General features: G+C 43.3%; 11 protein-coding genes across 11 annotated transcripts; 7 read left to right on the forward strand and 4 right to left on the reverse strand.

Moving 5' to 3' along the window:
- Positions 1-18: 18 nt before the first annotated feature.
- On the forward strand, positions 19-480 carry BGW36DRAFT_308039 (uncharacterized protein; the record flags this gene model as incomplete). The annotated part of the gene is made up of 3 exons (XM_046212298.1): positions 19-181; positions 233-280; positions 347-480. The coding sequence occupies 3 exons, from the start codon at positions 19-21 to the stop codon at positions 478-480; spliced, it is 345 nt and encodes a 114-aa protein (XP_046066061.1).
- An 803-nt stretch (positions 481-1,283) lies between these two features.
- BGW36DRAFT_308035 (putative sulfatase) lies at positions 1,284-4,209 on the forward strand (the record flags this gene model as incomplete). Its single annotated transcript, XM_046212297.1, has 8 exons — positions 1,284-1,474; positions 1,523-1,567; positions 1,626-1,917; positions 1,975-2,102; positions 2,155-2,525; positions 2,585-3,080; positions 3,126-3,623; positions 3,666-4,209. The coding sequence occupies 8 exons, from the start codon at positions 1,284-1,286 to the stop codon at positions 4,207-4,209; spliced, it is 2,565 nt and encodes an 854-aa protein (XP_046066062.1).
- A 68-nt stretch (positions 4,210-4,277) lies between these two features.
- Positions 4,278-4,950, reverse strand: BGW36DRAFT_433709 (uncharacterized protein; the record flags this gene model as incomplete). The annotated part of the gene is made up of 2 exons (XM_046221312.1): positions 4,278-4,629; positions 4,745-4,950. The coding sequence occupies 2 exons, from the start codon at positions 4,948-4,950 to the stop codon at positions 4,278-4,280; spliced, it is 558 nt and encodes a 185-aa protein (XP_046066063.1).
- A 504-nt stretch (positions 4,951-5,454) lies between these two features.
- Positions 5,455-7,827, reverse strand: BGW36DRAFT_308554 (putative meiosis protein MEI2; the record flags this gene model as incomplete). The annotated part of the gene is made up of 12 exons (XM_046212340.1): positions 5,455-5,606; positions 5,663-5,768; positions 5,821-5,900; positions 5,961-6,004; positions 6,060-6,088; positions 6,205-6,235; positions 6,288-6,306; positions 6,371-6,437; positions 6,487-6,522; positions 6,582-6,920; positions 6,980-7,408; positions 7,474-7,827. 12 exons carry the CDS (start codon positions 7,825-7,827, stop codon positions 5,455-5,457), a joined length of 1,686 nt encoding a protein of 561 aa, XP_046066064.1.
- A 1,621-nt stretch (positions 7,828-9,448) lies between these two features.
- BGW36DRAFT_391470 (putative exocyst complex component Sec15) lies at positions 9,449-12,619 on the forward strand. The gene is made up of 9 exons (XM_046217593.1): positions 9,449-9,662; positions 9,735-10,727; positions 10,798-10,929; positions 10,993-11,094; positions 11,150-11,259; positions 11,306-11,441; positions 11,502-11,951; positions 12,009-12,259; positions 12,314-12,619. The coding sequence occupies exons 1-9, from the start codon at positions 9,615-9,617 to the stop codon at positions 12,387-12,389; spliced, it is 2,298 nt and encodes a 765-aa protein (XP_046066065.1). The 5' UTR covers positions 9,449-9,614; the 3' UTR covers positions 12,390-12,619.
- Positions 12,620-12,663: 44 nt separating this feature from the next.
- On the reverse strand, positions 12,664-13,672 carry BGW36DRAFT_308277 (CCAAT-binding factor complex subunit HapE; the record flags this gene model as incomplete). Its single annotated transcript, XM_046212323.1, has 4 exons — positions 12,664-13,326; positions 13,397-13,453; positions 13,528-13,541; positions 13,591-13,672. The coding sequence occupies 4 exons, from the start codon at positions 13,670-13,672 to the stop codon at positions 12,664-12,666; spliced, it is 816 nt and encodes a 271-aa protein (XP_046066066.1).
- A 602-nt stretch (positions 13,673-14,274) lies between these two features.
- Positions 14,275-15,486, forward strand: BGW36DRAFT_75588 (putative nucleolus protein required for cell viability). Its single transcript, XM_046222561.1, has 3 exons — positions 14,275-14,476; positions 14,526-14,667; positions 14,879-15,486. Exons 1-3 carry the CDS (start codon positions 14,322-14,324, stop codon positions 15,242-15,244), a joined length of 663 nt encoding a protein of 220 aa, XP_046066067.1. The 5' UTR covers positions 14,275-14,321; the 3' UTR covers positions 15,245-15,486.
- BGW36DRAFT_442040 (purine nucleoside phosphorylase I, inosine and guanosine-specific) lies at positions 14,883-16,602 on the reverse strand (the record flags this gene model as incomplete). Its single annotated transcript, XM_046221565.1, has 7 exons — positions 14,883-15,365; positions 15,421-15,700; positions 15,762-15,961; positions 16,011-16,075; positions 16,118-16,203; positions 16,259-16,337; positions 16,407-16,602. 7 exons carry the CDS (start codon positions 16,600-16,602, stop codon positions 15,306-15,308), a joined length of 966 nt encoding a protein of 321 aa, XP_046066068.1. The 3' UTR covers positions 14,883-15,305.
- Positions 16,603-17,177: 575 nt separating this feature from the next.
- Positions 17,178-19,875, forward strand: BGW36DRAFT_402018 (putative tryptophanyl-tRNA synthetase; the record flags this gene model as incomplete). Its single annotated transcript, XM_046218812.1, has 9 exons — positions 17,178-17,368; positions 17,405-17,455; positions 17,517-17,941; positions 18,005-18,169; positions 18,601-18,866; positions 18,943-19,023; positions 19,080-19,195; positions 19,244-19,362; positions 19,421-19,875. The coding sequence occupies 9 exons, from the start codon at positions 17,178-17,180 to the stop codon at positions 19,873-19,875; spliced, it is 1,869 nt and encodes a 622-aa protein (XP_046066069.1).
- A 658-nt stretch (positions 19,876-20,533) lies between these two features.
- On the forward strand, positions 20,534-22,522 carry BGW36DRAFT_75682 (putative aspartic-type endopeptidase). The gene is made up of 3 exons (XM_046222562.1): positions 20,534-21,011; positions 21,074-21,392; positions 21,459-22,522. The coding sequence occupies exons 1-3, from the start codon at positions 20,823-20,825 to the stop codon at positions 22,382-22,384; spliced, it is 1,434 nt and encodes a 477-aa protein (XP_046066070.1). The 5' UTR covers positions 20,534-20,822; the 3' UTR covers positions 22,385-22,522.
- A 71-nt stretch (positions 22,523-22,593) lies between these two features.
- On the forward strand, positions 22,594-24,074 carry BGW36DRAFT_391498 (putative RNA methyltransferase). The gene is made up of 2 exons (XM_046217594.1): positions 22,594-23,072; positions 23,141-24,074. Exons 1-2 carry the CDS (start codon positions 22,756-22,758, stop codon positions 23,934-23,936), a joined length of 1,113 nt encoding a protein of 370 aa, XP_046066071.1. The 5' UTR covers positions 22,594-22,755; the 3' UTR covers positions 23,937-24,074.
- The last annotated feature ends 1,694 nt before the right edge of the window (positions 24,075-25,768 follow it).

A 25,768-nucleotide genomic window follows, 5' to 3' on the forward strand; every position in this document is an offset into this window, starting at 1 on the left:
AGAAAATTCCCTTTGAATATGGCCAAAAGCGTTCGTTCCAGCACTCGGAAGCGCAATAGCGCAAAACTTCGAAGCACAATCTTCGGCCCTGCCGCCGACGCGAGAACAGCAAGATTGTCGGCGAAGTTACAAGAATTGGCTGCAAAACCCCTCCCAGTCGATCCTTCTAGTATTTCTTCTGGTAATTACACTTCGCTTCATAGATTAGCATTTATCTAACTCTATTCCCAAGGCGATAAGATTCAAGAAGATGAGGGACTACCAGAAGATGTGGGCTCTAGTAAGTTGCCAATACGAAATTGATTATTTTTAACAAAGGTCCAAATGGCTTACCATTGTTTCATAGAAATGGCTATTGACGATGAAGCAAACGACAAACCAAAATCCTCAAAGAAACACTTGAATCGTGTGAAAAAACACACCAAGAAACCCCGCAATTCAATCGCGTTTTCCAAGCCACGACGAAATAAAAAGAACTAGGCTTTGACCTAGAAGCTCGCTCAAATACAGGTATTAACGCTACAATTCCATCAATTTATACCATCTCTGTGGGAAGACAAACCGCCATCGATGTATCAAGAGGTGCCACTGTTGCCATTGAAATGCGACTGGATTCTCAGCTAGGCCATCGAATAAGTCGATGTTAGAACTTCGCAATTGCAACTTGCAAACTCGAAAGTATATTCATCCCGCATGAGGAGCCTACTTTTCCAAAAGTTCCGTCTCAATGCGAGGACTGTGGTTCAAAACCGGCGTCTTGATAGAAGCTTCAAAAAAGCAAGATTGATAATCCCAACGCCAGTAATCTGTTTTCGTGTCGAAACACGGAGACTTAGCGCACTTTCATATTTAAATTCCGCTTTTTTCTCTCCAATTATTCATCAGGAGATTCCAGTACCTAAGTGTTACTGTTCTGATTCTTCATACTTCCCCTACATTGAAATTTCCGAAGGAGTCATGTATAGAGTCAGATCCGTATTAGTTATACATAATAGTACCGAACTTCCTTTTGAATTAGCTGTGTAGATTCTAAATCATCTTGTTCTTTCCAGAAAATCTAGACTCAAAAGTGATTGCGTTCCCGATATGGAAAGCGGTGAACAAGCCAAGCTTCATGAGATGGCAAAATAATAAGCATCATCGGAGAAAGGAGGTGTTTACAACAACGAATGGATTAGCTCATATGGGAAATTATTCTTGCCAATGGTTCCAGGAAGCGCTGGTTCTATGATAAACTGCCACCTGTCACCATTTCTAGGGGATTCCTCGCAATTGCGCACAAGATGGCAGTCAGCGCGTCAAAAGCGATGCTTGTCATCGCCAATGCGTTGATTCCTATTGCTGTGTTACTCTTCTCCTTCGGCTATTTTCCCTATAAGCCTGTTATACCGGGTATAGCCTCGAATTTGGACTCTGGGAAAGCTCCTGCTATCTTTGATAAGGTAGTTATCATGGTCGTTGACGCATTGCGCAGGTAGCTACATCTATGGTTTGCATATAAATGGCGCTCATTCAGATTCAGTGATTTTGTATATTCGAATAATTCCGGTTTCTACTTCACTCAGAAGTAAGTCATAGATTTCAATCCTTTCCCCCCTTAGGACATTAAAGGCTAATTCCCGTAGTTTGATCCGTACAGGAAATGCATTGCCTTTCACAGCACACGCAAGCTCTCCGACGGTCACGATGCCTCGAATAAAGGCCATAACAACGGGTTCAGTTCCATCTTTCTCCGATGTCATCCTTAATATTGCCCAGTCTGAGAGTATGTCGACGCTTACTCACCAAGATACAATCCTCGCACAATTCAAGAAAGGACTGCCTGGGCAACTAGTTATGTATGGGGATGATACCTGGCTAAATCTATTCCCGGACACCTTCGACAGATTTGATGGAACTACTAGTTTCTTTGTTTCAGTGGGTTTTCGGCCCCGTTGGAAAACAGAACCATACAATGAGATTAACTAATCTCAGGACTTTATCGAAGTAGACAACAATGTTACGCGCCATATCCCTGATGAACTCGTGAGAGATGATTGGTCTGTGATAATACTCCATTACCTTGGATTAGATCATATAGGTCATAAAGCTGGTCCTAGGAGGTATGAAATGTATACCACTCGGAATTAGATCCACGGAGCTGACACCATCAAGCTCACACATGCTTCCTAAGCAAAAGGAGATGGATGCTGTAGTTGAAGAAATATTTACTGCGATGGTGGAAGAGGAACATCTTCACAATACTCTTCTTGTCCTATGTGGAGATCATGGAATGAACGAAGCTGGCAATCATGGAGGATCATCTGCTGGAGAGACTTCTCCCGCATTGACGTTCATATCTCCAAAGCTACGACAGCGCGCCGCCAGTGTTCAATTTCCCACTGAAATTTCGGATGAATTTCAGTACTTCAACACAGTGGAGCAGTCAGATATTACACCAACATTGGCAGGGCTTTTAGGGGTACCTATACCGTTAAATAATTTGGGTGTTTTTATTCCACATTTCCTTGACATATGGGAAGCAGGTAAGTAAGAACAGGCTGAAAACTGGACAGCTTTATTTTGCTAACATATATCTGAGTAGACTCAGATAAGCTTAGCATTACTCTTGAGAACGCCAAGCAAATCCTGGGAATTATCAAAATGGCATATCCAAAATACTCATTCAACCCCGAAACTTCTAATACAAACTGTTTACAGGCACAATCCACCATCGAAGAACTCGAATGCGAATGGCTTTCAATAATTGAACTCTTGAAAAACAACAGTGTTTCCCCAGATATCATTCAAGAGGCCCTATATCGCTTCTTATATAAAGCGCAGAGTATTATGAGCAGTGCTGCTAGCAGTTATAAAGTTTCAATGTTACTTTGTGGCAGCATTGCAGTCAGTGCTGCCTGTATATTGTCTTTTTTTGTCTCCCTTGGGCCCCTACGAAGGTCTGGATTTCCTGGTATTTTCTTGATTGGGACAGCAGTGCTCAGTGGAGGAATAATGTTTGCCAGCAGTTATGTGGAAGAGGAGCAACAATTCTGGTACTGGATTGTTACTGCGTGGACAACTTATATTCATATTAGATCGTAAGGACAACACCTCGACTACTTTGATATTGCTAATTATCTTAGACTTCAACGTGACTCCTCCTCGATATTATACTCTCGTGCCTTGAGCACGGCATTTCTTGCGATTCTCAATCGACTTGTGCGGCGATGGAATCAGACTGGTCAAAAATTCGCTGGTGAACCAGATATTGTACAGAATTTCCTCTCTCTTCAACCAGTATTACTTTGGGCCCTGATCCTTTTGACGTATGTGCAAAGTTTCCGTGGCTTGGTTCAGTCATCGCCGATCATAGGTAAAAAATGGATGTCGATTTGGATTCCGTTATGTGCTGCTTTAACAATGGCCGCCTTTTCCTTCAAACTCTCGTTTACCGCGGCTGATGCCCCGGAAATATTGCATCACTGGATGCTTGAAATAGTACGATCGAACATTCTAGTCTCGTTGGTCTTACAAGCCCGAATTGTATTCTTGGGTATTTCTCTGCTTTTGGCTATTCTCGTGTATTCGAATTCCGCCGTCAGTTTTCGGAAAAGTGGTATGAATGCCTGGCAATTTCCTCTGTTATGGTTTATGTTTCTAACTCAACCGATAGGAGCAAGCAGACAACTCTTCCACGAGGCTTTGACATTATATCTGATGACACAATCTAGAGCGACCAACATCCCACTTTTTTTAATGTTCAGAGCTCAAGCATCGATTATCAATTCAGTTCACATAGCCAGCATTGAAGCTACAGTAAATTTCATCTTGATGCAGCACACGGCTTTCTTTGCCTTTGGTGGTTCAAATGCAATATCTTCGGTCGACTTATCTAATGCTTATAATGGTGTCAGTGACTATAATGTTCTCATCGTCGGCCTTCTTACATTCATAAGCAATTGGGCAGGCCCAATTTGGTGGATTTCAGCAACACTTGTCCAAGATCACTCTCCATCTGCAAAGGCAACGGATCGCATAGCATTGCTATCGTTCAACACTACCTTTAATCTGCTGTCAGTGATGGCAGCTTGCACCATGCTCAGAACCCACCTTTTTGTGTGGACAGTTTTTTCACCCAAATTTTTGTATAGTGTGGCATGGGCATTGGCAAACCATATTGGACTAAATCTATTGGTGGCCAATGGCTTATCGAGATGGCTTGTTTGAGGTATTTACCGCCACACTCATATCATCTTTGCTCGGTTTGGATGCTGCCAATCATGAAGTTGGCCCTCTTATTTAATAGCGTTGAAAATATCATCGATAGCATTTGCAGCCTTGCTTTTCTTCTCCTTATTTTTGGCTTTCTTGCACCTAACTGTCGACTGGTGACCAGACAAGAACAAAGCCTCCTTTTTGCTAGATTTTGGCTGCTGTAGCATGTCAGGCTTCTCGGTCAGGCGAGTGATGCGTACTCCTATATCGTCTGCGTACGCCTCGTTTGCTGTGGTTTTCAAGTTATTCTTAACCGTATAATGTCGAGATTTCCCTCCCAAAGACGTGACGTTCCATATTTGACCAAGAGCAGCCATAAGTACTGAACCAAGTGTAGAAAACTGCCCATCGGCAACAACAGTAGAGAACGCACTAAATTTTGAGCCGTCAGAATAATACATATATATCGTATGTCGATGCAGTATGACCATCAATCACACTGCAGAATCTATGTGAATTTCCGGGGAGTGCTTTTAATTAAACGTACACATAGCACCTTGGAATAATGTAAGCATGCAAATATTCTGAGATGCACTCTTGCCCTTCATATTGGGTGGTTGAGAGTAGTTTTAGTAGTGTCCGTCGGAGCATCGAGAGCCATCTCCACCACGCCGACCGGCCGTGCTGATTTTTGTTACGGTGGTATACCAGGTGTAATTTCGAGGACACCTCCTCGACTCGAAGCAGATCCATGGCGAGAGAGAATGGAATGTGCTGGTCCTGGCAAACTGTGGAAGGTGTTAATGGCCATGTCGGAATAAGCTTTCCATTAAAGATTCTTAGTCATCCGCTAGCAATGAGAATGATATCGAAGCCCCACGCCATGCTTCCTTCCATTCATACTATAGGATACAGGCATGATTGACTAGTCGGCGAGAGACTAGATACACTGCATTTCGATGCTTCAACACCTTTTTTTTTTCACTTTTCCTACTCGTTTCCTTGAACAGAGCAAAAACTTCCTCAACATGAATAGACGGACAAATCACTTCCATGTGTGCGATACTTTCAACCACAACCAACCATCTACGTAACAAGTAGCGTGGACCCACAATGATGAGAAACCTTTTCGACCAAATCCTAATAACCACTCTTGTATGTGTGCTCTGAAGCGTGCCACCAATCGATCATCAACGTACTGGTGAATCGGCTTCAAGCAGTGTAGAATAGACCAGTGGGGAAACCACAAGCCAACACTCAGAAGTTACGGCTTAGAATAGGAGAAGTCTCCGGTGTGCCGGTCAACATCAGCTGGCGCTGGGAGAGGCTGTGTCGAAGTTGCAAGGGCTGGTCAGAGCGTCCTCCATGTCCCCGTCGAACATCGCGGGTGACACGAGGTGCGAAGAGGCCTGAGGAAATGGGTTAGCATCAATAATTTCGGTATCCTTCGAGCAAGGCTACTCACCGACTTGTTCCGCGTTTTCAACACTGCGACGCATCTTGGAGATGTTGTTAGGACCAGGGAATGGTTCTTCGGTTCCTGCCAAGGAACCTTTTCCAGTGTGGAATAGCTAGATGTTGTCAGTCCTGGACATATTCCTGGACAGAGGTAAATGTTATCACCTTGGGCCGGAATGATGGGTCCTCCAGCATAACGGAGCTGTTTCTGAACTTCTGCACCAAGCAATCTCGTCCCTGAATTGCTATACGATCGACCTTGTCAATACAAGAGGAATGATGCTACAATGTAAGGGGATACGAACTAGCATATGAAACCTCAGCAACTTTGTCGCTGTTGAAACAGTTCCTGATTCATGTTCATAAGAAATATGTAAAAGGCTAAGTCATTAAGGTGTCAATACCAAGTGCGTCCGGCTCGAGCTTGGACAAACTACATTTGATCAGCCGGGCCCGAGAGTCAAAATGGGCGATTGCTCACATCAATGATGTCAATGGGCTACAGCGAGATTAGTAACAGTTGCCTGATGTCGATCTTTCAGAACTTACATCTTCAAAGTTGATAAAAGCATAGCCGACACTGTGACAGAGTTGGGTCAATTGAACTTTCATATTAGGCAAGATATACGAACTTGCAGTTGTTGGCAAAGTCTGTAAAAAGTCAGTTGCTGCTCTGTTCATTATGGTCAGTGGTAAAGCAAAAAGGGAGATATACCGATTCTCAAGTACATGAAATCGTACTTCCCAAAGCTGGTTTCATCAATGATCTCTTTCAATAGAGGCTATTATCAATTAACATGGCGGATCTTCTTGATGGAGTCTTGCACTTACCAAGTCAACTTTGTTGGGGATATTGCGAAGCATGATCTGTTAAAGAGTCAGTACGAAACTTCTTAATACGGCAAGCGAAAGGGTCATGATCCTACGGTTGTGCGGACGTCAAGGCCAAGCCGGATACGATCAACGTCCACAATGTTCTGGGGATGTTTGCACCGCTGGTCGCCGAACCGATTTCCGTCATGGTGCTGGTCATACCCTACGCTCTTGGGCGTCGGAGAAAGCAAGTCCATTAGCTCAGAGATATCCTCCATTGGAACGGTAGATCGTCCAGTTGGACTCAAGACAACCCCACGTCCACGAAGAGGAGCTCCGAGCTGAATTCGAGAACTCATGATGGGAGAGATGTCATGGATTGCGTCCTTCAAAAGACTATCCTGAGAAAGTTGAGTGTCTGGATGAATATGCTGGACTTGTAAAACGAAGTTCTTCGAACATTGTCAATCAAGGTCTGGAAAACATTACAGAGTACGAAATCGGAACTTACCTCGAAAAAGGCACCATTTAAAGCTGCCACAGCGTTCACGGCATCCCTAGTATCACAAAACTCGACAAAAAATTCGTATGCCCGATTTTGCAACGAAACTACCTTGAATCTGCTGACCGCCCCAAAGCCTTTCACAAGGCCGTGCATCGCTGGATAGATAGATGCTAGGTCAATACCAATGGGGGTGTTTTCGGGGTGAATAATGATGATAACATGACCCTCAAAGTCCGAAGCATTCTCAACGGTGTCCTTGGTCTCTTGTGCATACTCACGAGCAGTCAGGGGCATCACTCTCCACTCTGGATGCATGGTTTGGATCTTTTCAAGAGCTTTGTGGGTATCACGGAAATCAGTGAAACCCACTACAAACTTACCCATGGAGCTAAGATGCGATAGGCAGGGCCCTTTAACACTCTCGAACTCCCGGCGCTACAAATATTAGTTATTTTTCTCAACACTCCTTCTTTGAGTAAAGCTTGTGAAGAAGAACTTACACTGAAGAGACTAGCCAAAGCCAGGTGGGACAGCATTGGGGAAACACATTCGACGGCAAAAGCGCGGCTTTTAGGAGCAGGATATACCTGTCCAACATTACCTCTACTAAGGCTCTGACCTGTAACTGCTCCTGAAAATGGGCTTTCTGGAGCCGTGCCTTGGCCTTGGAGAAGCCTGATGGGGTGTGAATCTGTGTTTGGAGTGGGAAGACCAGCATAGTGAGTCGTTTCGACGGGGCTTTCCTTAGTTATGCTTGCCTGGCTCTCGCTGACCCCAAAAGGTGGAAAGCTCAATGCACTAGGCGAGAGCTGAGCAGGCTGAACAGAATACTTTGGTCCAGTGAATGGATCCATCCCAGGTCTAAGACGGAACGTTAACTTTCTGAAAATGAGTTGCACTCCCTAACTTACGCGATGGAGAAAGTGTTGAAGCCTTCAACAGGACGGCCAACATTTCTCTTGAGATGAGAATTGAGTGATTCCCGTAAATTCTCGGGTGAGTACACAGTCAACTTTGTCTCGGGGGAATCGAGATTATTTGCAGCGCCTTCGGACGAGTGAGGGCTATTAGCAATGACTTTGCGATCAGACAACATCTCGAAAAGGTAATGCTCAAGAGGGGTTGAGATACGGTGTCAAATAGATCAGTTTAGGAGGCTTGAGGTGGATTCAATTAGTGGATTTAACACGAGGCCTGGTTTTACGCAGAGACGAGAGATTGGAAATGTAGGAAAGCAACAAGACTTTTGGAATCAACTCGGGAGAAGGTTGATGGGTGTAGGTAGAGGATGAGGGTAGTAAGAAGGACAGGACGAAGCCAAGCTGGTGGCCGGCTTCTCAAGGAATTTCAAACAGTGCTGTTCTCCAGGACCTAAAATGAAAAAGGCGGTTTTGACAAGTGTGAGTGGTGAGGTAGGCTTGCTTAGGGCTTCTGATAGGAGAATGGCTCCTCTATCGAGGCAACGGATATAGCCTGTGTTTGACATGGACCAATGTGTGGACTTTCATAGGCCATCTACAGGGATGTGAAGTTATCACTAGGGCAGAGCAATACGGGGCATATGATATTTGATAGGATATCGATTTCCGGGAGGACCATCTCATGATCACTTGATGCATCGTGGATATGTGAACCGGGATACTGAACGGGGCACCTAGGTAAAGAGGGTATCTTATAGGGTATAGGGGATGTCAAAGCAGCTGCTACTTCATAGTGTTATGTTTGTGACAACCAGCAGCAGTTTATAGATAGCGATAAGAAGGCTTTACGATATAGGACATGTCAAGAGTCTCAAAGAGGGTTTTGATAGGACAGAAGGTTATCCCGGAGTTGAAAGGTAGGGCTACAAACACTAAGTAGAACTCTTTGGGGACTTTTTCTGTGCATTTTAAGGTGCTAGTCATTGTTTTGTGAGGGTTTACCAATATCAGTGAGTGACTAGTAGCTAGAAGATGTAATAGAGTGGACAAGAAACATAATAGAATATCGGGCCTTAAGAGATGAATACACCTGGTGAATGTGATCTTTCATCCGGAGGTCAGCTTATGCTCTCTGCACAAAGGCCGTGATACAAAACATGCTTTATTAAACAAGGCCAAAAGTGGCTTCAAAGCCACGTATCAAGTCATGAGGTAATGGGCTTGCAATTCACATAGGCTGCACTAAAGGCCATACCAATAAAAGAACTGGGGCTTCGGTCCAGAATCGCGGGCGGTTGATCCTGGATTTGTATATTATTGTATATAGAGCAGACGCAGAAGCTTAAGCTACAATAATATGTCAAAAGTTTGAATATAGTATTAAGAGTTTCGAGGGCGGTCGCCGAGGATAATGCAAAAAGTTCAAATATTACCAGTATTGATGATATAAGGAGGGCTCTTATACCTCATCCATTTTTTTGTGGTGTTAAAGTCAAACTACTGTCACCCTACTGTAAGGCGGGCCCCACACGGGAATGACGGCTGCATTGACCAGCAGGGCTATCTCTACTTCGACGATCTATCACTACTTACTGTCTCAAGATAATACTGATATGTCTGCCTCCGCCTTGTCGCAACAACTGTTACGCGTCGCAGTCGCTATCGACTGCCGGAAATGATCACCTCTTCTGTTCTACCCAGCATCCATTGATTCCGCCGCAATGCCGTCCGCAACCTCGCGAAATGACTCCTCAAGCATCCTCAATCAGGTACAATCACCATCAGTCTAGTTTGACTCGACATGGTTATACAAGTGATTAATCTGACATGCCATGCAATAGATTGTTATGTCCCCGTCTGATTCCGACTATCTAGATCAGCTCATTCCTTCGATTCGCGAGTATAGTTATGGAAATAAGACAAACCAGCTTCTCCGGTCTTTGTCGCGCTTTGCCAACGAAAAAGAAGAACAGATCGAAGACATTTGCAATACAAACCACCAAGATTTTGTGACCTCTGTCAATCAACTTCTCCGCATTCGCGAGGGTACAGTCAGCCTCACCTCGGAAATCCTAGACCTCAACCAGTCGATTCAAACTAGTACCGAGAAACTCGCGGAACAAAAGAAAGCATTGGTGGAGTCAAGGAGTCACCGCCAAAATATCGTGGAAAGTTATCGCGCGCTACAAGATTGCCTGGAAGTTCTTCGGCTTTCAAATCAAGTGCACGACCTTTTGGGCAAGAAGAATCATTATGGGGCCCTCCGAGCACTCGATGAGCTACAAAATGTTCATCTCAAAGAGATCACACAATACAAAATTTCGGAGCTGATCCAGCGATCAGTTCCAGCCACCCAGAAAGCTATTGCCGAAGCTGTTATGTCAGACCTAAACACGTGGTTGTATCGAATAAGGGAAATGTCACAGTACTTAGGGGAGCTTGCGCTCTATCACACCGATCTCCGCAAGACGCGATTGAAAGAAAGGGCCCAGAAACTGACATTTATGGAACAATTTAAGCTCAATTCGGCTATCGAATTAGTAGCCGATGAACACGAAGAATACGACCTACTTAATAATGATGACTTACAAGTCGACTTTACACCATTATTTGAATGTTTGCACATTCACCGTTCCCTGGGGCAGATGGACAAGTTCAGAACCGAATATGCGATGACACGGCGTCGGCAAAAGGAGCTTTTACTTCCAAACTCCATAACTTTGGTTGACGAAGATGGGGCTAGTTTGCATACCCTCCTAGAGGAAATGACTGGTTTTGCAATCGTAGAAAGGTCAACGATGAAAAAAGTGCCAGATCTACGATCTCTTATTGAAGTACGTTACTTCTGTACTCTGTTTTCCATATGTTCCTAAAAGTTTCACTGACCTCGGTATTGCTCGGAAGGTTGAGGAATTGTGGGATTCAATGTGTCACACTGCGGTTGGCTTGATCACAGCAGCTCTTGATGAGGTTGATAACGCCGAAAACCTGGTCAAGATCAAAAATCTAGTGGCACTTTTCATGCAAGCAATGGATGTAAGTCATTTGACACCATGGGTTGATATTATGAACACAAAAAGAATACTCATGATATCGCAGAGCTGGAACTTCTCGGTTGGTGTATTTGACAAATTGCTCTTGACACTCTTTGGGAAATATGCGGATCTATTAAAGAAACGATTCAGCGATGACTTTCAGGAGGTTAAAAACCTTGATCTTCCCGAGAACCCAAAGCAAAAATGTTAACTAGATTTAGATCGTTTCGACCGATGACTACATGCCTATGCCGATCCAAAATCTCGAAGAATTTGACAAAGTTATTAATGTTAGCTGGTATACCCCAGAAAAACCGCGACATGAACAAGTGTAAGTTGGTCGTATCAAAAGCAGAAACAAGCTGATAGTTGTATAGGTTTCCTTGTGTATTACCATTTTCGCAGATGTATCCCCTTTGTTGTATCGACATTCGAAACTTCCTGAACCAGTTCTACTTCTTCTCAAATGATGATTTCCCTCATTTGGATATTATTGACGAGACTCTGAAGACGGTAATCTCGGTTGCCTTGCTTCCGGCTGCTATATATACTGATTTGCATTATTGGTTATAGGCCTTGGACGATCTTCTATCGAATCAAGTCTGCGAAACGCTTGTTGAGCGTCTTGGCTCACAATATCTTGGACAAATTGTTCAGATCCTCATCAACCTTGAACACTTTGAAATGGCCTGTCAAGAACTAGAGACCCTCTTAGTGGCAGCCCGCTCGCAGGCATCCTCTGCCGCACCGGTTTCTCTTAACGCAACAGAAAAATTTAGAAACAACAAAAAGGCGGCCGAAAAACGCATTTTCGAGGTTGTTAATTCTAAAATAGACGATCTCATTGAAACAGCTGAATATGACTGGGTGTCGATCACCGAGCCGTCTGAGCCCAGTAATTACATGCAGACATTGACTCGGTTCCTGTCTAATATCATGAACTCCACACTACTCGGTCTTCCGACTGAAATTAAGGAGCTTATTTATTTCGACGCTTTGAGTCACGCAGCGAATAGAATCCTAGTATGTGCCATCCAACCCTTTTCACTTTTGAGACAAATATTAATTACAGTATACCAGGCGTTACCCTTGTCACCTGAAGTGAAAAAAATTAACCCTAACGGTGTTGCCGCGTTGGCCCAAGATATCGAGTACTTGGCAGCATTTGTTGATAGCCTTGAGGTGCCTATTTTGAGAGAAAACCTGGACGAATTGCAACAGACAGTGAACTTGTTACAGTCAGAGAACAGTGATGAATTCTACGATATCTCGACAAGAAACAAAAAATACGGCAGAGTCGATGCTATGAATGGGCCAATTCTGCTTGAAAAGCAAGTTTCTTCTCCTCATTGTATTTGTTTACCCCACTAACGCGTCGTTTGCAGGCTCACACGAACAGTGCAGAGCCCACTGAAATCCGATAAATTTGCAGCTCTATCGTCAAGGTTTGGAATGAAGTAGCTGCCCAATCTGCTCGACTATTCATGATACTTAGTTTTACGCCAACCAAATACACACTATTGTATTCCTTAGAGATAGTAACATGAAAAAACGCCCAATAATTCAACACCCTTAAAAACAACATTGTTGAACATAAGTTCACCCATTTCATCACTAGTAATCATTGACCCTCTGTATTTAAATACATTTCCGCAACTACTTTACCAGCATACTAGCTATTTGAGCTCACTAAAGGTAATCATCATTAACGCTGTGTAACCTAGAATAGTGTAATTCAACGTGGCCTTACCTGTTGGGTGGGCAAATGCGAGTATGCTGTATACATGCCATCAAACATCTGAGGCTGGGGTTGGCCATACGCTCCGGGGTCATTCTGTACAGTGCCAGGGTACATGCCAGGTTGGTTTCGGTAATCCTGATCCTGGGGAAGTGTGTGTTGTCCAAGAGCATATTCAGGAGCACCCATGTGATGTTGAGGGTGCTGAACTCCACCCTGAGTGGGAGGAATGTGTCCAGCAGGTGCTGTAGGGGCTGTTCCTGCAGCACCGGCAGCACCGGGAGCTTGGCCAGACCTCTTGGCATGAGAAGTAGCCTCCTCTCGAGGCACAATGTCGATAAGGAAGTCAAACATATCCGACTTTGCGAGAGCAGCCGCAATATCGGAGCGTTGTAAGGTCCTGCGCTTGTTGTCTTCAGCGTGGATCCAAGCGCGCATGGTTAGTTCTGTGATGAATATATCACATCCTTTGGCAAACAATATCGGGGCTTCTGCAGATATCATCTTGACTTCAGGGTCAGCCTTCATGACTTTCTTGATACGTGCAAGGGGTAGTTGGTGAATTTTGTAGTCATGGTTGTCGGTTTCTAGATGATTAATGATATGCTGCCAGTATGTAGTCAAGATATCGCGAGAATTGCCCTGGAGTCCTTGGTTCACCTAGAATTATACGCCATTAGAGTACAACCGAAAGATGATACGCAGATAGAGCAAATCCTCTGGAACTTACATTTGACCAAGTCCCCGTGTACAACTCCGCGACAGGCGCGTAACCTTGTGCTGAGAGCTATTGAGTAGATGTAGTTAGCGGACGCTGACTCTGATTTAAATTTAGGTCACTGCGAGGCGGAATCAACATACAGCTGCGCTAGCACCTACAACAACATTAGCACATATCAGTATAGATTTCCGATGAGGACAAACCATAGTGACCGCCGTTCCGGATGTCATAGACGGGCTGCTGTCTATTCTGCTGTTGCCCAGTGGGCTGGGTAGATTGCTCCATTGTGCGAGCGAACCCTCTTTGAAGGCTAACTTTATCGGTTGACACTCAGAAATTCTGCAAATACGAGAACGGAAATTGTGTTTATGTTGGATAGTTCGCGGAAGCGATGACAAACGAACTCTGCGATGTTGGTAATGCCTTGGCTCTGGCCTTTGGGCATAACAGCAGCTGTTGAGGCGCGCGACCTGCAATGTGATGTGATGGAGTCACGGCTAACCGTTTTCAGGAGTGGGGAGAGCTGACAGCGATAAATTACGCCAATTCCAGCCCTTTCGTTACTTACAAGAAACTACCGATCAATACATGCAAAGGATCTATAAGCAGTGTGAGGCTTCAGATCTTGGTGACTTGTTAACTTTATTTCGCATAGTATCTTTTTACTACACACTACTATTATCTACCATTTAATAATACTCTACACGTTTTAATCTCGTGCTATTACTTAAATACAATCCGTTAACATCTTGGTGAAATCTAGATTACCGGTATTAAAAGGGCCACCTCAATAGTTGTCAATGTCTCGTATCGTAATTACATGACTCCACAGCTTCGCTAATATTATTTAAATAATACCAGCGATTTTTTCTTCCTTCCCTCAAGCCCATACCTTCACCCACAGCTTCATCATTTCATGGTGCTATGAACAACCATGCCACATACTTCTTCAAAGGATGATCTCAATGATGACTCCTTGATTCAACAGCTTCTCAACGAAGCCGAGGCTCGTCTTCAGTCAGCTTCCCCAGTCGAAAAATCTTTGACTTCGGCAGCATCACAGCATGTTGAAAACCATGCAAATGCAAGGTGATATTCCTCATCATTTACTTTTACACGTGGCTAATTGGTCTGAAAGACTGCCTGAACTTGCTTCAGGCGGTTCTCTGACGTCTTATGTACACCGAGATGGCGAGATCTCTGCTATGTACCCTACGCTGATATCTATTCCATCCGAAGGCTCCTATTCTCTTGCACTTAATCAACCCGCCAAAAAAGAGGTATTTCTATCTCGATATTTCCCATCAACTTTTCGCTATGATGTAAACTTTTATTTGCTTCACGCACTTGATGCAGAATTTGCAGTCCGTTTTGGGCTGTCCTGCATTTATGAGAGCTATATTTTTTCATAGTTACTCTGAGTGATCTTTATACCATTTATGATTTGGAGTTTGGTTTATTGCCTTGATGCACTGACAGGTATTCCAACAGAAACAGGATGACGCCGGCGGCGATTGGTTTAACTTGCCAAAAACCCAAATAACACCAGAGCTTAAGAGAGAATTCCAACTCCTTCGAATGCGCAATGTCCTAGATCCGAAAAGACACTATAAGAAGGAAAACGGCAAGGCAAATACACCACAGTATTCTCAGGTGGGAACTATCATTGAAGGACCCACTGAGTTCTTCAAGTCCCGTGTCGTGAAGAAGGACCGTAAGAAGACTTTTGCCGAAGAGGCCATTGCTACAGAGAACGAGTCTGGACGTTTTAAGGCCAAATATAACCAAATCCAAGAATCCAAGAAGAGTGGGAAAAAGTCCTACTATAATAGCCTACGGGCAAAAAGGCGACGTTGAACATATCTGATTCTTGGTTGCAAAAACTCATCATTTTCCCAACCAGAGTACCACCACCCTTTTATTGGTGGGCACTTTCTCTATTCTCAAATACGTCGGTAATGATTTGGACCACCAACCGCTGCGTTTCTAGTCAGTTACACTGGCATTCTCATCTACCTTCTCGTCTGACTCACCTGCATGTCTTGTGCAGCTAGTCGTCCCGCTTCGAGGACTTCTTCATGATTAGCCTTGCCCTCCTCAAGTATTGCATCAAGATCACTAGTAGTTGATGACTGCAGGAGGTGATCATCGCCGCGGGGTACCGGGGTAAGAACTGCGTTGTTTGTTACAAGGCTAAATGCAAGCACACGCATGCCTGAGTGTCTTGCTACGATAATCTCAGGCACTGTCGACATTCCCACCACATCCGCGCCGAGTTGTCGGAGCATGCGGCATTCAGCACGAGTTTCGTAACTAGACGCATGTTAGCTTGTCTCCGCTCTAGTATGTGCTAAACATGGCTGAAAGCTCAAACCTTGGCCCTGATACAAACGCATAGACGCCTTCATGCAGTCGTCTTTTATCTGCTTTCTCAATCTTCTGCCATGCTGCATGTACTTGGCGACGCAAGTTTAAATCATATGCATCTGATAGAGATGGGAAACGCACGCCAAATTCGTCTGCATTGGGGCCTCGTAGTGGATGGAGACCGGCAAACCCAGCGAGAAATATATGCTGACTGAGATTAGACTCAGAAGGCAACTCTGACTGGGAAACATCATACATCGTTCAGAAGAGTTATATCTCCGACTGCATGCTCGGGGTTTAAGCCTCCAGCGGCATTTGTCACTATGACTGTTAGAAGATAATTCACATAAATGGATTGTTCACACTTGCATATTATGGTTTCCACGCCTAGTAATTTGAGGACCCGCACATAAAAGGTGACATCTTCCACGGAATGGCCCTCGTAATAGCTAGAAAAATAGTTAGGCGCGACCAGTTAAAAGGAGTTCACAACGGAACGCTGACTGTATGCGACCAACCATCAAAACAACCGGTGTTTCGCTTCCAAGGAATCCAAAAACCAGTTTTCCGGCATGTCCTTGGACTGTATCATATCATGATTAACCTTCAGTTTCAACGAACAAGTTTTGCAAATTCTATTATGAAAACATACCCGTAGGTAGTGGGAAATGGGGGATTGAGGAGTAGTCGATAGCGGTCTTTGCCTGCTCGTGAACCGCATCTGCAAGGGTTCCTAGACCAGATCCACAAACGATAGCTACCCTTGGCTTCTGCAGCTTAGGGTCCAAGGTGTGTTGCAAATAATTGGCAGCGTCCTTGGCTTTGGAGAATGTTGTGGATGGTGCCATGGTCTCGGAATGCAATAAACTTTCAGGGTTCAGAGTTGCACAGAGAGATCGGGAGTGCTCCCGATACGTCTGTCTTCAACAGGCTTTTTGAAAGTATCTAGTCAAAACTCCTAGATTAATCTCAATCAAAGTCCAAAAAAGTTCTCAAACCATTAGGTTTAGTATCAATGCTAGTCAATTAACGAAGGTTTTTGTGCTAATTCAATTCGGCTCCAACCAAATCAAAAATAGATCCTATCGCACAATTGCGTATAGCTTTCAGTCACCGTGGTGATTGTCGGCGGTCCTATTTTTTTTTTAAATCGCCTCTCAATTGTGCATCCAATAAGTCCAATGGCTTCATGAATCAAAGAGGGGCTCTTGTTGGGAGAGGTGGCAGAAATCGAGAACCTCTCTAGGGCGGTGTGCGGAAAGCGTTCTTGGCGTCCCCAAAAAAAGCTGTGGACTGTTTGAGATGCTTCACATATCTATCCTATCCTGGCCACATCTAGATTGTGGTCATACAGAGTTTTGTCATTCAGGATGTTGATCACAAAGCTATTACGACCGTCCAGTAGGACATTGCAGGTGAGACTATGACTTCCATTGGGAAAAATACGAGGACACCATACCTGACGACTGTAGACCTCACTGTTTACACGAACAATCACAATTCCCGGAGAACAAACAGTGCCCAGAGGTGCCCCAGAAGAACCGACAAAGACACAAATAAACTCCCAGGAGAATCCCCAAGAACCAAATATTCCGTAAGCTCTCGATTCTTTTTGTGTGGGAGTTAAAGTCAAGCTAATTGTTACCACAGACCAGCCGAAGAACCTGTTGAGGAGACTGAAAAAGACCGTGTCAAGTCATGGTAAATCGCTACTCTTGTGCTCAATATTTCTTCTGAGTGGCCTGCTAATATGCAATTGAAGGCCCCAACGATTAGATGATGCTGGTCAGAAATTTCGTCTTCCCCGAAGTGTCCAAGCTTTATACCTACGGCCGCTGAGAAGGAAGGCGCAATACGGACTTCCTGTTTGCGATCTACAGCTTCGATCTTACAGTGTTCGTAATGTGGATTTCTTCGCCGATTTCGCAATCCGTTCCGCGTACTATCTGAAACTCCCTGTGTCCGGGCCTGTTCCTCTCCCACGTATCGTTGAACGGTGGACCGTCCCTCGAAGTAACTTTGTACACAAGAAAAGTCAAGAGAATTTTGAAAGGATTACACTGCGTCGTTTAATACAGATTAAGGACGGTAATCCTGAAACTGTACAGCTATGGCTGGCATTTCTGAGGAAACATGCGTTCTACGGTGTCGGCATGAAAGCCAACGTTTGGGACTTTGACGATCTCGGTAATCCTTTCAATCTTTGTAGGACCGTACAAGTCATATTTGCTAATACTTTACGCATGACAGATGTTGCAGGGGGTCTAGACGCTGCAGCCGAGGATGTGAACAAGACTCTCGAGCCATATTTCGCACAGTTTGGTCAACGCGAAAATTCCAAAGAAAATTTGCCGGTGGAAAGTCTTTTGAACAGTGAACGATTTTTAAACCTTCGCAGCCCATTGAATGAAGTCCGTAAAGGCTAGGTTGACGGGATTTCATTGTGAACAACATCTACGTCGTTATATTTGTACATAATTGTATTCTAGGTTTAATTTTGAACTATGCCAATTAAGAGGTATATTACGATCCGGGTATCTAAAGACTAGATCTTGAAGCTTCAAAATAGTTAGATAAGCATGTATTGGATCAATTATGCAGCTCCATTCTAATCTATTGACCTGCTGAAAGGCTCACGTGACGTATATAGTCCGCAATCCCGCCTCTCTTCCGGACATTAAATGAACCCACCAATAATTATGTACATTTAACAGCCATAATGCGTTGTTTTTCATCTGCAAAAGCTGGATGGCGCTTACAAAATCGAAGTTTCAATAAAATTTCGCCGTTATCGAATCTATCCCCTCATCTTCAAACCCGGCGAAATATTCACGCTTCAAATACAGCTCCCTCACGAAAAGTCGTTTTTTCTGGAATACAGCCTACAGGGATTCCACATTTAGGCAATTATCTAGGGGCTTTGCGAGAATGGGTTCGGTTACAGAATGAAAGCTCAGAAAATAGCACATTATTATTTTCGGTGGTTGATTTACATGCCCTGACAGTGCCTCAAGAAGCTTCTCAACTTCGTCAATGGAGAAGGGAAATATTTGCGATGCTTCTAGCCATTGGGTTAGATTACAAACGCTCCGCGATATTTTTCCAATCTGCTGTACGCGTCTTGTTAGCATCTATATCCTGATGTATTCCGTGCTCATGTCTCCGGCGTTTGATTAACACTGATTTAGGTTCCAGCACATACTGAGCTGATGTGGATTTTGAGCACAGTAGCTTCTATGGGATATCTCTCCCGCATGACTCAATGGAAAGTGTGTTTTGAAAACGAGTTCTGTTAAGCCGCAAATCTCGTTAATAATTTGCATAGAGTAAACTACAGTTACCAGACGATGTCAGCTTAGATGACTCCGACGCGAAATCCAAGCTGAGATTAGGGCTTTTCTCCTACCCAGTCCTCCAGGCAGCAGATATTCTAGTTCACAGGTAGGTATATTCTAAGAATACTTCAAAACGATATTTCTAACCCTACAGGGCCACCCATGTTCCTGTTGGAGAAGACCAAAAACAACACATCGAGTTCACACGACACACAGCAAACAGCTTCAATCACCTATTTGGCTCCATCTTCCCGGCGCCGGAGAGTTTAATCTGTGTGTGAATGCTCCCAATTTTTATAGAGTCATCTTGCTAATGTTTACTCTCTGTCAGCACCTGCGAGGCGCGTTATGTCGCTGAAAAACCCGAGTCGCAAGATGTCCAAATCAGACGTTGATGACAGATCTCGAATTCTCTTAACAGATTCACGCGAACTGATTGAGAAGAAGATTAAAATGGCGTTGACAGATTCGGAACCTAGTATTACATACGATCCGTCTGGTCGACCTGGCATTTCCAATTTAATCGAGATACTCAGCCATTTTGATTCAAATGGGAAAACGTGTGAAGAGCTGGCTCTAGAGTTGAAATCAACTCATATAAGCTCCTTGAAATCGCTTGTCGTGTCAACAGTTGACACCCATCTCCAAGAAATTCGCGATAGCTATCGCGAAATCATTAACCAAAAAACCGCTTACCTCGACAGTGTTGCTGAAGAAGGAGCCCAACAAGCTCGCGCAAATGCGAGCGTAACCATGGAAGCAGTTCGGTCTGCTCTAGGTTTATAGTACTATAATACGGTCACATCCGTGTACGCCACGGGTTTGAGGATAGATACGCGCCAGTCCACTCTGTACATTATGTATCTGTATATTAGATAGAGTATACAGGCATCTTAGATGTTCCTAGTATACTTCAGATGCACCTAGCAAGATTCAGAAATCAGCTGCATTCCTCATTCGTATCAATTGCCGCTGCCCAAAATGAAATTGGATCGGGACAAGCGGGAAAAGAGTTTCGGGCTTTGACTAGCCGTAAACGCTGCTGTATTCTCATAGTTGTGATGAATCTAAAACAGAGCAAGAAGAACGTCTGATACTCACTGGCGGACAGCTATTCCCGAAAATGGCTAGGCATCAAACAGAAGTCGTCATGCACGCTCGTCACCTCTTGAGCTCCTCGTCAGCATCCACGTCATCGTGGACACAGCTGACTAAAATAGCAACCAAATCAGTCAACACTAACCGGCTGCTGAGCTTTGATATCGCGTATTAGTTGGCTGTGCAATAGGGAATTATGGACCCCTTTTTACAGCCCGCGTCGCCAGCATCAAACCAGCAATGTGGTTTTGAATCTGCCTACTGTTAGTTCCACTTATGGCGATCATACGCGGCGTCTGCTGGAGTACTGACGAAATTGGATAGGCCAAAGGCGCAACAACGTCCTATTTGTCGCTCAACGGTAGTTTGACGTCGTGTGGAGTCACATCCGAAGAGCGACGGGCTATGTCAATTGTCTCGATGACGGGTTCAAACTCAATCACGAAAGAACTTGTGTACGTCTCCAGCTGTATAGGCCCAATGGCGAATTTTTCTTCTATACGACGCGTCGTAAAAGCATTTAACGACCTTATGCTATTTTCCGTATGTTATTTCCCATAAAGGCCGGCGGCAAGAATTGCTCCTTGCTCCAATACTACTATTGTTGAGAGCTGGCTATATGACAAACAAGAATAATGCAGAGTATTCTTGCGATCCTTGTGACTGTGACGGCTTTCGATGCTGTAAAGGCATTTTCTCTCTATAAAAAAGATGTCCCAACAGTGGTAGCCCTAGAAATCTCACGCAATCATGTTCTAGATCCAGCAGTCAGAGATCTTAAGAGGCGGAGAAGCATGACGGTAAATGAAACACTTGATAACGAAGTAAGTACAAAGACGTGCCGGATATATTAGTTTTCCTTTTTCATGGCGGCTAAAATGGATAGGAAACGCTATATTTCAGCAATATCACTCTGGGAACGCCTGCCCAGAAGCTGCGATTGACATTAGATACTGGCAGTAGTGACTTATGGTGCAATACTGCCAGTTCTAGTTTTTGCAGCAAGAAGAATAGCGAATGTTCTATCTCTGGAACATATGACGCCAACTCCTCGTCAACATACAAATATCTATCGTCTGATTTCAACATCTCATACGTAGATGGCTCGGGCGCTTCGGGTGACTACGTCACTGACACACTGTCAATTGGCGGCGTATCACTTACATCTTTCCAATTCGGAATTGGATACACTTCAGATTCAATAGGTTAGTATTCTGTGCTCCCACTATCATATAGCAATATCGCATAACTAATCACGTTATAACTGGAAGAGGGCGTGCTCGGTATAGGTTATACTAAAAACGAGGTACAAGTCAACAGAGACCGAAAATCTTCATATCCAAATCTCCCTCAGGCCATGGTTGATGGCGGTCTCATCAATCGAAATGCTTACAGCTTGTGGCTCAACGATTTGGACGCAAATACCGGATCCATTCTTTTCGGAGGGGTCGATAATGGCAAATACGATGGTAGCCTGCAAACATTACCAATTCTAGCCATAGATGGCTCATACGCAGAGTTTCTCATAGTCTTAACCGGGGTCTCGTACAATAATGGCTCTATCAATAAATCTTACAGCTCCGATGAACTTCCCGCAGCAGTTCTTCTGGATTCGGGAAGCAGTTTGACTTACCTTCCTGACACCATAGTTGAAGATATTTATAATGATTTCGGGGTGACTTATGATTCGTCTAGTGGAACGGGCTATGTCCCGTGCACATTGATGAATAAGGATCTTAACATTACGTTCACCTTCTCAAGCCCCTCCATTACCATTGCCATCAATGAGATGGTCCTTGCGGCCGGTACGGGATCAACCTTTTCTGATGGCACCCCTGCATGCGTGTTTGGTATCGCGCCTGCCGGAAGCACCACCGCTGTCCTTGGAGACACATTTCTTCGGAGTGCCTACGTTGTGTATGACCTTGCGAATAACGAAATATCCCTGGCACAAACTAAATTCAATTCTGCCGAGGAGAATGTTGTGGAAATTGGAAGTGGAACAACTGCTGTACCCGGGGCAACTGCTGTCTCCAATCCAGTTATAACGGTTGCTGGAGCTGGTACAGCCACTATGACTGGGTCACCAGAAACTACCGTGGCTACAAGTAGCAACGCGGCGAGCAGAAGCTTGACAGGTGATCTAGGATGCCTTGGTGCGATGGTGATAACAACTGGCTTTTTTTTGACACTTTAGACTTTGATTCGCCTGTGAATATTGAGGTTATCGGTGTTACTAGGTTGAATACACGGTACATTATTAGTACACATGATACGTATTCTTGCATGTATATAAGAATATATAAAGTAACGAATGCCAGCTATTTATTATTCATGTTCCTTTGGCTATAAATATAGACCGAAATAAAGTTAAGACAGTGGGGCTTGCGCCATGCCAAGCGCTCGCGTTGATTGCCGATATGTGACCAGGGCTTTTTCGGCCTTTCAAGCAGCAAACTTTCTTTTTACATCCCTAATCAACCTCCAATGACAGCTCAGTAGCCTCTGATCCTTGTCAACTCAGCTATCGCGGTAGAAGACACAGTATATTGGATTTCCCGAGCTGGGATGCCAAGGCTACCCACATCTCTAGTACTCCAGGCTTATCGAGAAAACCCTCTACTACCAATCCTTTTAAAGGAATGCCGAACGCTCCAATATGCTCGGAACGAACTCCGATGGCTTCGTGAAAGTGCCATTGCAAGATGCGGCCTCCAAAAGCGTCCCTTTACTTTAAATCGGGGACATGACAGCAGCATATGGCGGCGAAAGCTCAAACAGATGTGTGCACATCGAGGCAAGGGGAAACCGCTTCAATACATTCTAGGCAACCAACCCTTCGGCGATTTAGAGATCCTTTGCGAGAAGGGTGTTCTCATACCACGGTTCGTCTGCAGCTTGACGCCCCGGAATCTTTGAATGCGGAACCCAGCTAAAAGATTTCTTGACTTAGGACAGAAACAGAACTGTATACTTTCCATACCAAAGATTTGGTACTCAAAGGGTTGCGTGTAGGAGAATTCGAACGCAATTGCATTCATGTTCTAGATATATGCAGCGGAAGTGGTTGTATTTCGCTTTTGCTACACTCTCTTCTTGCTCCTCATGTCGAACACTTGACAATAATTGGTGTTGATATCAGTCCACAAGCTATAAACCTCGCTGTCAGAAATAAGAAACATAATCTCAGCCGCGGTATATTGACTTCTCGGGCTGGGAGGGATGTTATATTCGAGCAATTTGATATCCTTGATAACCAGAAAGGTCATATTCCTCCACTGGTGGATAACCTAAAGAATATCCTTGCGACAAGACGGTCCGCAAATACGGATTCAGATAGTTGCCGCTCTACCTGGGATGTTCTTATATCCAATCCTCCTTACATCTCTCCATCTAACATGATTGACGGCACAACATCTCGCAGTGTGCGTAAGTATGAACCAATACAGGCACTGGTGCCGCCTCCAGGCAACCCCCTGGCATGTGAATGGTCAGGTCTTGGAGCCATATGCCAGGAGGACACATTTTATCCCCATCTGTTATTGTTGGCATTAAAGTTGGATGTGAAGCTCGTGGTCCTCGAGTGCGGTGATGCGGCACAGGCCCAGCGAGTAGTAAAGATGGCACGGGCTATATTTATCATCAGCGAGACAGCAGAAAGGAGGGTATCAGTTGATATTTACAATGAGAGTGAGATGGCTAATGACTACGATGGCGGGGCTCGGGCGGTTGTAGTGAAAACATTTTGATTGATCTGAGAGTGCTCAATGAGAAGGATCAGGCAATAACTAATATTATTGGTATCAACTATCGAGAAAACTAAGTATGGAAAGAAAATCTAGACTAAATGAGGATGTCGTGAGAACTTGGTTCAACGGCTAGACCACTAGTAGTAGTAGTAGTAGTAGTAGTAGTAGTAGTAGTAGTAGATTTCATTGATCTGATGTAGCTAGCTTCCATACTATCGCTGCTATACAGGGTTGTGTTCTAATCTGTAGGGAGAGAAAGTATGATATAGCCATGCAATGATGCAGCCTAGAGGGGTATGTTATAAGAAGGTAAAATAAGCTAACTAGTGTAAATCCTATAAATAAATAGAATATACAAAAATATGAATAATATAAATAGTTAAGAGTGCTTATAATATTCATCTTTATTATATCTGATTAGCATGCTGCGTACGTCCAGTTCATATGATACTGATCTCTGATATCTTACTCCAGATCCGGGTATCAACCCGGTCCGAATTCGACATGCTTCTCGGCAGTAAAGAAACCGCAGCCGCTGTAGCATAGTTCATAATTGATATAGGGGTCCTAGACCAATTCTAGACTGTGGACTCTGAAGCATTAGACATATAAGCAATATATAAAACAGCTTAGAATATACAATCTAAAGTCTCTAAAGAGGATATTGAGCGTAATTCTATTTGTAGAAATGAATAAGACAGGCACTAATGTATAGATTCTGTTTAGGGCTAATAAAAACTAATTATAGCGTAAACATCTTATTTATAAGTGGGAATTGAGAGAATAGAACAGAGAAATAGAGTGTTATAGAGATACTTTAGAGAATATATTAGCATATTAGCTACTGAATTGAAGGTAACAGAGACCTAGTTAGGCAAATAGTAAGAGAGAGAGATTAGTAGTAATGGGTTAATAGATAGTAAGAGAGTGAGAGAGTAGTAGTAGTAGTAGTAGTAGTAGTAGATTTCATTGACCTGATGTAGCTGGCTTCCATACTATCGCTGTTATACAGGGTTATGCCCTAATCAATAGAGAGAGTAAGCATGGCGTAGTCACATAGTGATACAGTCTAAAGAAATATACTATAGAAAAATAAAATAAGCTAATTAATATAAATAATACAAATAAATAGAATATGTAAAAATCTAAATAATGTAAAGTATAAATAATATAGATAGTTAATAATATTTATAATATTTATCTTTATTATATTTAATTAGCATGTTATGTATGTTTAGTTTATATAATACTAACTGAATATCTTATTCTGGCTTAGTCTGCTCAGCTTAGATCTATGTTTATGTATTTTTTTAAATTATCTTTTATTAGATTTTATTTCACATTGCTTCTATCTTAAATAGGATATTAATATTATTGTTGGTTTTTACTAGCTATAGACTGACCTAATATGTTAGTGTTTATGTGTTCTATATTTTATATAAGCTATATCAATATTTTTAATTAAAGGCCTCAGCTATTGCTTTAGCTTTGTCAGATTATATGCTGAGTGTTTTAAGATTAATCATTCTGAATTGATTTAGTATGTCTATATTGATTATAAATTGTATAATAGTAATCGCTGTCTCTTTTTTGCTAATTATTTTGTTAAATTTGTTAATTAAATGGTTATTTTAGATCTAGCATCATATTACTATGCATTTGTGTATATATTAAGGATAAAGTATAATAATATATCTTAAAGACTGATTGCTAAGGCTATATAGATATAAGGATAAGTTTTAGTATTTAATTTATTATAAATAATAATTTAAACTGACTCGTTCTATATGTAGTTAGATTAATATTGATATGATTATCTTATGTAGACTGTC

This window comes from Talaromyces proteolyticus (genome assembly GCF_021365285.1).
Source record: "Talaromyces proteolyticus strain PMI_201 chromosome Unknown BGW36scaffold_15, whole genome shotgun sequence".
NCBI classification, from domain to species: domain Eukaryota; kingdom Fungi; phylum Ascomycota; class Eurotiomycetes; order Eurotiales; family Trichocomaceae; genus Talaromyces; species Talaromyces proteolyticus.

Bases quoted from the DNA above. Each gene is read 5' to 3' on its own strand.
- BGW36DRAFT_391498 (XM_046217594.1), top strand. From the start codon at position 22,756: ATGCCAAGGCTACCCACATCTCTAGTACTCCAGGCTTATCGAGAAAAC. The intron at 23,073-23,140 runs GTTCGTCTGCAG...TTCTTGACTTAG, and splicing joins AAGGGTGTTCTCATACCACG to GACAGAAACAGAACTGTATA.
- BGW36DRAFT_75588 (XM_046222561.1), top strand. From the start codon at position 14,322: ATGCCACATACTTCTTCAAAGGATGATCTCAATGATGACTCCTTGATT. The intron at 14,477-14,525 runs GTGATATTCCTC...TTGGTCTGAAAG, and splicing joins GAAAACCATGCAAATGCAAG to ACTGCCTGAACTTGCTTCAG. The intron at 14,668-14,878 runs GTATTTCTATCT...GTATTCCAACAG, and splicing joins ATCAACCCGCCAAAAAAGAG to AAACAGGATGACGCCGGCGG.
- BGW36DRAFT_391470 (XM_046217593.1), top strand. From the start codon at position 9,615: ATGCCGTCCGCAACCTCGCGAAATGACTCCTCAAGCATCCTCAATCAG. The intron at 10,930-10,992 runs GTAAGTCATTTG...ATGATATCGCAG, and splicing joins TTTTCATGCAAGCAATGGAT to AGCTGGAACTTCTCGGTTGG. The intron at 11,260-11,305 runs GTAAGTTGGTCG...ATAGTTGTATAG, and splicing joins AAACCGCGACATGAACAAGT to GTTTCCTTGTGTATTACCAT.
- BGW36DRAFT_75682 (XM_046222562.1), top strand. From the start codon at position 20,823: ATGCAGAGTATTCTTGCGATCCTTGTGACTGTGACGGCTTTCGATGCT. The intron at 21,012-21,073 runs GTAAGTACAAAG...TAAAATGGATAG, and splicing joins ATGAAACACTTGATAACGAA to GAAACGCTATATTTCAGCAA. The intron at 21,393-21,458 runs GTTAGTATTCTG...TATAACTGGAAG, and splicing joins ATACACTTCAGATTCAATAG to AGGGCGTGCTCGGTATAGGT.